General features: G+C 38.5%; 2 protein-coding genes across 2 annotated transcripts in view; both read left to right on the top strand.

Moving 5' to 3' along the window:
- Nucleotides 1-416: 416 nt before the first annotated feature.
- Nucleotides 417-2,183, top strand: LOC105533350 (olfactory receptor 2D3). Its single transcript, XM_011971777.1, is given in 2 exon segments — nucleotides 417-1,427; nucleotides 1,430-2,183. Coding segments are annotated over 2 exon segments (990 nt in total). The 5' UTR covers nucleotides 417-781; the 3' UTR covers nucleotides 1,774-2,183.
- Nucleotides 2,184-6,027: 3,844 nt separating this feature from the next.
- The window catches only part of ZNF215 (zinc finger protein 215), a 24,631-nt gene continuing 21,806 nt past the window's right edge, over nucleotides 6,028-8,852 (top strand). Inside the window, exons 1-2 of the mRNA XM_011971773.1 lie at nucleotides 6,028-6,518; nucleotides 7,454-7,599. The gene's annotated coding sequence lies outside the window, so the exon portion shown is untranslated. The remainder of the gene's footprint in view (nucleotides 6,519-7,453; nucleotides 7,600-8,852) is intronic.

Genomic DNA, 8,852 nt, shown 5'->3' with positions numbered 1-8,852 from the left:
CTTATTCTAAAATAAAAGTTGAAGAAAAATAAAATTATTTAAATTTTTTCTGACATCTCCCTCCAACATTTTTCTTGGTTTGTGGCTTATCTTATGATTCTATTATCTCACAGAAGTCTTTCAATTTGTGTGGCAAATTCTGCACATATTTTTCTTCATGGTTTCTTAGAAAGTGTTTGTGTTTTTCAAGTCTGGTCCTATCCAAATATCACAAAAATTTTAACTTATTTTTTCTTTTTGTATTGCTTTAATTTTACTATTTTATTTCTGAATCCAAATAGTTTGGCCTTTAGTGTAGGATAGCTAAGGCTTTACTTTTAAACTCAGCAAAAGTCTGTTGCTTCTTAATAGGCCAAATTAAGTTTGATTCCTGAAAACCACTTCACACTTTTGAAGTATATGTTATAATTAAATATGTGGTGTTTTAAATAGTTAGTGGTAGAGTTTTCCACATAAGGATAGTCCTAACAGTATATACAGTCATTTCCTAACAGTATATTTATAGCCAGTTAGTAAAATCCACATGAACTCAAACATCCTTACATCAGAACTAGCCAAGAGGGCTTTAACAGTATTATACTTTATTAAAAAGCGGTACTGTGGAGAGAGGATTTGGAAAATAACTAACTTGGTTTAAATTGCAACCAATTAATAACAATAAATATATGCATTTATTGTTAATCAGAACAAGCTGGATAGCAAAGAGCTAGAAATACTCAACTAGGTGTCAGTTTTAACATGACCCTCTTCTACAAGATTTGATGTCATAGACCCAACAAAAATGTGTTCTTTCTTCTTGTGCCAAACAGGTAAACAGGCAAAAGTATCAATGGGAGAAGAAAACCAAACCTTTGTGTCCAAGTTTATCTTCCTGGGCCTTTCACAGGACTTGCAGACCCAGATCCTGCTATTTATCCTTTTCTTCATCATTCATCTGCTGACTGTGCTTGGAAACCTGCTCATCATCACTCTCATCTTCCTGGATTCTCACCTTCACACTCCCATGTGTTTTTTTCTTAGAAATCTCTCCTTTGCAGATCTCTGTTTCTCTACTAGCATTGTCCCTCAAGTGTTGGTTCACTTCCTGGTAAAGAGGAAAACCATTTCTTTTTATGGGTGTATGACACAGATAATTGTCTTTCTTCTGGTTGGGTGTACAGAGTGTGCGCTGCTGGCCGTGATGTCCTATGACCGGTATGTGGCTGTCTGCAAGCCCTTGCGCTACTCCACTATGATGACCCAACGGGTGTGTCCCTGGCTGTCCTTCGGGTCCTGGGCCAGTGGGGCACTAGTGTCTTTAGTAGATACCAGCTTTACTTTCCATCTTCCCTACTGGGGACAGAATATAATCAATCACTACTTTTGCGAACCTCCTGCCCTCCTGAAGCTGGCTTCCGCAGACACTTACAACACAGCAATGGCCATCTTTTAATGGGCGTGGTAATTCTCCTGGCCCCTGTCTCCCTGATTCTTGTTTCTCATTGGAATATTATCTCCACTGTTATCCAGATGCAGTCTGGGGAAGGAAGGCTGAAGGCTTTTTCCACCTGTGGCTCCCATCTTATTGTTGTTGTCCTCTTCCGTGGGTCAGGAATATTCACCTACATGCGACCAAACTCCAAGATTGCAAAAGAACGGGATAAAATGGTATCTGTGTTCTATACAGTGGTGACTCCAATGTTGAACCCCATAATTTATAGCCTGAGGAACAAAGATGTCAAAGGGGCTCTCAGGAAACTAGCTGAGAGAAAGTCCTTCTCTCATAGGCAGTAACCTCTGAGTCTGACTTTTAGAGCTATGGTAACATCCTTTAAAAAGGAGCAAGATTTTAGTAGGCAATTATGAATTAGGTTATTTCAGGAAGAAGTGTGAAAATGAACATGTTCTAAAAACTGAATACTACAATCTAAACAAGAACATAGGAAAAAAATAAAAGCATGAAAAGTTAGGTCATTTCCTGATTGTAAAAGGTGTTGGGTGCTACTGTGAGGAGTTTGGAGTTAATTCAGCTGCCATGGGCATGTTTCAAGCACAGTCACAATTGAATCTAGGAGGTTTCAACCAGATTATTCTGAAATAACAGCTAATACAAATTGCAAGCATAATTCTAACATCAAAGACATCTCAAGTTTGTATGTCTTCGGCATACAAACCTTAGAATAGGCTCTGATTAAAACAATTAAAGTATCTGTAAGAATCTTTAATACTGGGTTCATTAGATCCTAGAGCATTTCAGCTTGTGAAAAGGTATCAGAGAAAATAATACTTCCTAGTTCTTCATGTTCTCTCCTGAAAATCCCCCAAAATTTTATATAATCACCTCAAATTTCGTGTAAGCATAGACTATCAGAGTAAAAAGGGAATTCAATAGTAAGATAATCTGAGACTTAAATTATTCCATAATATCTCTATCGAATAATTGTTCAGCATTTGCCTAACCAGGAATGATACAGCTCCTTACTCCATTGGGCCACTCTCTTTCATATAAAGGTAGTTTTTAGTATTACAGAGATCTTCCTCATGATAAGTCAAAATCAATTTTCCTGTGTCTTCAACCTAGTTTCTCTAGTTTTAGTCTTAGAGCAATTCTCGTTATTCTTCTGTACCAGAACACACTAGGTCAATTTCTGTATTTGCCCAAATTCAATTGTCTCTGCCAACTGCCATTAGTTTCTTTACAATTTCTTTATCTAATATGCTTTGGTACCCTGTATTCATCTTGGTCATCCCCTTTTGAATGAGCCCAATTTACCTAATGAGTATTTCTTTAAAAAACAAAAGAGAAATTAGAATTTTAGAAATTGGAGTTTACCAATTCTAGGGTGACCCCTCCATAGGCTTCAATGCCTGCATACCATGTCACACTGTGGCCCAACTTCTCTAAAATAGTCAATTCCAGAGTCTACTTCAGTTCCTCATAAACCCGTAATACAAATAAACTGGCTGGTAGCCACTTCGTTCTTTCACTTAAACTTTTAACATTCACATGTTTAGAGGTGGTTTTCTATGGTAACTATTCTACAGCCATCATGCACGTGGGGTCCAGAAACCACAGACCTCAGATTGACTGTGTAGAAGTCCCCTCCAGTGAAGAGCTATCCCATAGCTGTACTTATTTCTTTCTTCTTTAATTCATACATACATACATACATTTTAAAACCAGCTATTGATCTTTTATTTCATTTTATCTTATCCAATTCTGAGTGTATTTGATGTACCCAGAGTAATGACTGAGACATAATGTATTTTAATACACATTTTTTACTATCTTTTAAAAATTTACTGGAACTGTACTACAATAGGCAAACTTTAATCTGGGGTATGATAATCACTGAAAACCTTCATTCAAATGATATGTGTTAGTTGAGGTGATATAGAGAAGGATAGGAAATTTTTAGTTGAATTTGGTAACTTTGGCTGCTAGTTATGATCTAGATGAGATCTATTTCAGTGAATAGAGGAAAAATAAGAAAATGTAAACAGACATTTGGAGATGTTTTACCATGAGGAAGAAGGAGGAAATGAGGTGTGGTTAGGAAAGTGGGATTGTGGGGGTTTTATTCATTTTATTTTATTTTAGATGCTTAGGCTACTCCCCCACCCATTCCTTGCAGATTCTAGCCCCTGATTCACTGCCACTGTCCCAAAGATACTGCTCCTATGTTATAGTTCTTGGTTATTTTAATTTTCCCATAGAATGAAATATTCAAATAGTTTGCATTCTGAGATTCCTTAATCCTTGCTTCTTTAATGATTTCAGTTACTCATTCCCATGGTCATATCTTAAATATTAACATTAATGATAACTGCCATTCCCCTCTGACCACATTTCAAACACACTCCTGAGTAAAATAAAATGATTGCTGTTTTAAAGCACTAAATTTTGAAATGGTCTGTATGCAGCAATGGATTACTGACACATTGAGAATTATGTTCCCACTCATTCCACCAAAATAGATGCCAATGGGGCTTCTTCATAAAGCTGTCTGCATGAAACCACTACTTCCCATGCTAGGGAGGGAAGGGGAAAATAAAGACTCTAAAAATTTCTAATGAAAACGTACTTAATACATACACCAAGAAATCATCACAAAGATGACACATCAGTCAGGGTTTTTAGTTTCAAGTAACAGAAACTAAGCATGATTTAAGTTAAAAGTAAAAATATTGAAATAATATTTGAGCCATATGGCCAGAACCACAGACCAAAATTGTACCACAGAATTCATCCTATGAAGACAAGACTTCCATTTAGCACTAGAGGCATGATTTACCTGCCAACACCATCAGGACAAGACACTGCTTCCAGAGCTGCTGATTCTGGAAACTGAATATTGCTGCATCCATTGCCACTGTTGGAAAGAAAAAAATATGTCTTCTGACAAAAACAACCTGAGCCAGGTGATCAAATTGAACAACAACAAGGATAAGTCATGTTGATAGTATGTACCTGTGATGTGATGTAATAAAAATGGTACTCTATCTCTGTGACCTTCATCTCCAGTCTAACCACAGGAAAAACATCAGAAAACTCCGAATAGAGGGAGATCATACAAAACGCTTGACCAGTACTCCTCAACACTGCCAAGGTTATCAAACACAAAGAAAGTATGAGAAACCGTCACAGTCAAGAAGAGCCTAAAGAGACATGACAACTAAATGTAATGTGATATTCCAGTTGGGATCCTGCATCAGAGAAAAGAAAAAAGATAAAAACAAAACAAATAAACCAACTAAAGAAATCTGGTCTTTACCAACCTGGACAACATGGCAAAAATCTATCTCTACAAAAAATACAAAAAAAAAAAAAAAAAAAAAAAAAAAATTAGCCAGGCATGGTGACAAGCACCTGTAGTTCCAGCTACTTGGGAGGCTGAGATGGGAGGATCACATGAGCTCCAGGCTGCAGTGAGCTGTCACACCACTGCACTCCAGCTTGGCAGCCTGGGTGACAGAGTGAGAACCAGTCAAAAAAAAGAAGAAAGAAAAGAAGCAAGCAAGGAAGAGAAAGAAAGAAAAGAAAAGAAAAGAAATAGAAAGAAAGGAAGAAGGAAGGAAGGAAAAAAGAAAAGGAAAGAAAAAATAAAAGGAAAGAAAAAAGAAAAGAAGAAATCTGAATAAAGTATTGTGGACTTAATAACGTATCAATGTTATTTCATTTTTTTATTTTTATATTTTATTTTTATTTTCTTAGTTGTAACAAATATACCATAATAATGTAAGAGGATAATAACAGGGAAAACTAGTTGTGGAGTAAAAGGTAACTCTCTATATTACCTTCTCAATGTTTCCAAAACTGTAAATCCAAAACTGCTCTAAAAAATAAAGTCTATTTAAAAACAAATAAATAAAAGAAACTATATGGTGTGTCCTTGTTTTTTTTGTGTCACTAGCTATTCGAAGTTGCCATCTTGTTTTACCTTAGTCAACTCCTGGCCTAAATATAAAGCTCTTTCTGGTTTAAGTTCTTTCACTCTGCTCCTACATCACTGTTTACATGCCTCTGTGCAAGCACTAATCATATTATCATGTACTTAATGTCACCAAGCATTCTGTACTTTGTGACACACACATCCCTTTCCTCTGTGTCTCCGCACCCACCAGATCTCCTCCTACCTCTCAGGCTGATCCTCCTCTCCTTTTTTTTTTTTTTTTTTTTGCAGGTCCGCCTTCCTGACTCAACCAATGGTGTTAGTGTTTCCCGGGCCAATCCCAGCCCATTTCCTTCTATTCTATTTTCTCTCTTCCTCTCTGTCTCTCCCTCTGCAATCCTATTCCAATGAATAGCATCAATCACTATCTACCCAGATTGACACAAATTTTACAGGTCTAGCCCCAGACATCTCTAAACTCCCAGATGCTTACATCCAAATACCTAACTGACAATGCTTCTCGGATGCCACAAAGTACCTCATTCTTAACAAGCCAAAACAGAACAACGAACTTACTTCCATACAAAACTGAATGAATGAATCTGTGAACTAATAAACCAATAAAGACCATGTAAGACACAGACAATATCTTGTTGAAATTATCATTGTTTTTGATTCCAGACAAATGGGGTGTGGGGAAAAGAAAGGCGATTTGGACTCGTTTTCCCAGACGAGATGAGGAAGCGCCGGAAGTATGACGCTCATTTCTTTAAGCCACCAGAAGCGCCTTGTGAGTCCATTCAAAGAGCCAGAGTTCCAAGAGTGAGGCGTGGGCGGGGCCTGCAGAAAGGGGCTGGGTTTGAAAAGACCAGATCTACCTTACCCACCCAGGTCGCGGGGCCTACTGGGGGTTCCTTCCACAGCTGGTGCGCGTGCGCAAGAGTGCGCCGAGGTTGTACCGTCGCAATATATGAAACTCAGAGCGGACTGTGAGTTGAGGGTTCGCGAGGTCAGGGGTTCCTAGTTGCAGCGTGATTACCAACACCAGCTCCCTTCACTGTCCAAGACAGCGATTCCGCGGCTCCTCTCAGAACTGGCGCTTGGGAGTGACTGAACCGGCCCCTGAAGAGGAGCGGTGGCTCACAGGTATCACCCTCGTTGGTGGGCAGTGGGCAGTGGGCACGCGGGGGCTTGGGATTGGGAATCACGCTTGAGGGCGTCCATGCGGAACGTGCAGCTCCCCTCAGCTTGCTTGCAGTTACCCAATTTCCACGCTGCCCTCCAAGGTCTGTGCCTGAGAACCGGAGGAGGGCGCGAGCTGACTGGAGGGATGGAAACGTGGGCTGCGGAAGTAAGACTAGCGTGAGAGCAGCGACAGAGGGCTAGGGGTGGGCCGCGGGACGGCTAGGGTCAGGATCCAGCTCCGCTAAAGCAAGGATTTAACCACACTCCTGTCTCCTCTTCCATTCTGTAATAGGGGCAGTCTCCAGACGCTCAAAGTGGTTAGTATGTTATGATCAGCTGGTTTAGGAATGGCTGGTATTGATGCCTTATGGAAAAACCAAGTGTGACTGAATCAATCAACTGGGAAAGACAATGGAGTTTTAATTCCATATTGCCTTGTTTTCCCAGTCATTCCTGGCCACCTCCCTAAAACATTAAAACCTCCAAGTATCGTACTTATTTTAATATAGTTATTTCTCCATTTACTGTAAGTGACTTATATTCAGTCACTTATTTGCAAACTGTTTTCTGTTCCTCTTTATCTGAGCTAATCTCGCCACGTGGTTCTTACCTTAAGCAGCTGTCCCACCTACAACCTGTTTGATTAGAAATAACTCTCTTCACAGACAATACCCTTTTCCCATAATTAGCAGCTGTTCAAGTTCCTTGCGGCCGTAAAACCGTAGAACTGGTGCCACCTGATTATATTCGTCTAACCGTCCACTACGACGTTCGGGTCCCTCCGTCACAGTGGCACTGGCTCTGTGTCTTAATCCTGAATCCCACCTTTATATCAGAGGCATCTATTCAGTACTTTAGAGTTTAACGGTTATATTTCTTGGCTTTGTATATTCCAGTGTTCATGACTTACCATTTAAGCTACTTGAAGTCACGTCACACCTTGGATCTCTATCATCAAAACTGTTCCACCTCGGAAATCTTAATTAAATGCGGCATGCCATCCTGAACGTCTCTCCCTGTCCTAGCTCTGTAACTGTTTACAGTGAGTAATTCATTAATTTGTGTTTTTCACCTACAAACCTCCCAGTATATTTGTTGCTTTTTTTATTTCCTGAGTTGAATAGTTAATGCATCTCATTCTTGTTTAATTATATGTAAGGCTTTTCCATTGCCTATCAGGAGCTTCAGCTGTGCTCTTTAGATTTTGACGTACAATGTTTTTACTGTTTTTAGATACTTTGCAGTTGTACTTTTGATTCTCTTTTTTTATTTTTATTTTTTTTAGTAGCAAACATTTGAATTTTAAAGTAGGTTAAATTGTTTTTTCTATGTGGTTTTAATTTCTGGTTTTGCATTCTAGTAATAAATGTGGTTTCCACTATTGTTTACCATTTATCAAGGATTTTCTATTTGGTAGCCTAATAAATCACTTTCATAAACATTCCCATAGGTGCTTGAATAGAAACTACATTTTATCTAGTTCTATTTATTAGGCTAAGCATATTATTTATATCCATTATACTATTTTTCGACTTTATCTGTCAAAGTCTAAGTAAGTTACCTAATATCCCATTTCTATTGTATCATTGTTGACTTCATTTCTTGTTTTCTGAGAATTTTGCTAAAAATGTTTCAAGTATGTTGTACATTTAATGATAGTTATATTTCATTGAGTTATAATCATTTAGTTTCCTCTAATGTATTTGTGCTTTTAATGCATTATAATTTTAATTCACTACACTCTTGAATATTTTTTGTTTGCCTGGTATTTTTGAAAAATCATTTTACTTTCGGTTTTGGAGTTCTCATTTTGGATGTCTTTTGAGTTTTATGTAGTTTGAGTTTAAATTTTTACACAGTACATTTATTGTTGCAATTAAGGTCTTTGTTACTTTTACTTTTTAGCATAAAGCCTTTTCTATTTTGTCTTTGACATATGGCCTGTGAGCTTTTATTTTTTTCCTTCTCCATTTTTGTTACTTTCAAAGTATCTGGGCCCATAGTTCATTTTTTTGTTGGACTCAATGATACTACTTCAGGACTATTCCACCAGTCATATTTAAGAGATCACTCTCGGCTGGTTGCTCACACCTGCAATCCCAGCACTTTGGGAGGCTGAGGTGGGTGGATCACCTGAAGTCAGGAGTTTGAGACCAGCCTGACCAACATGGTAAAACCCCATCTCTACTAAATACAAAAAATTAGCTGGGCGGCCGGGCGCGGTGGCTCAAGCCTGTAATCCCAGCACTTTGGGAGGCCGAGACGGGCGGATCACGCGGTCAGAAGATCGAGACC

Source organism: Mandrillus leucophaeus, unplaced genomic scaffold, assembly GCF_000951045.1.
Source record: "Mandrillus leucophaeus isolate KB7577 unplaced genomic scaffold, Mleu.le_1.0 Scaffold1246, whole genome shotgun sequence".
Taxonomy (NCBI): Eukaryota; Metazoa; Chordata; class Mammalia; order Primates; family Cercopithecidae; genus Mandrillus; species Mandrillus leucophaeus.
The sequence above is the reverse complement of the archived record's forward strand: the minus strand, read 5'-3'. Positions and strand labels throughout refer to the sequence as shown.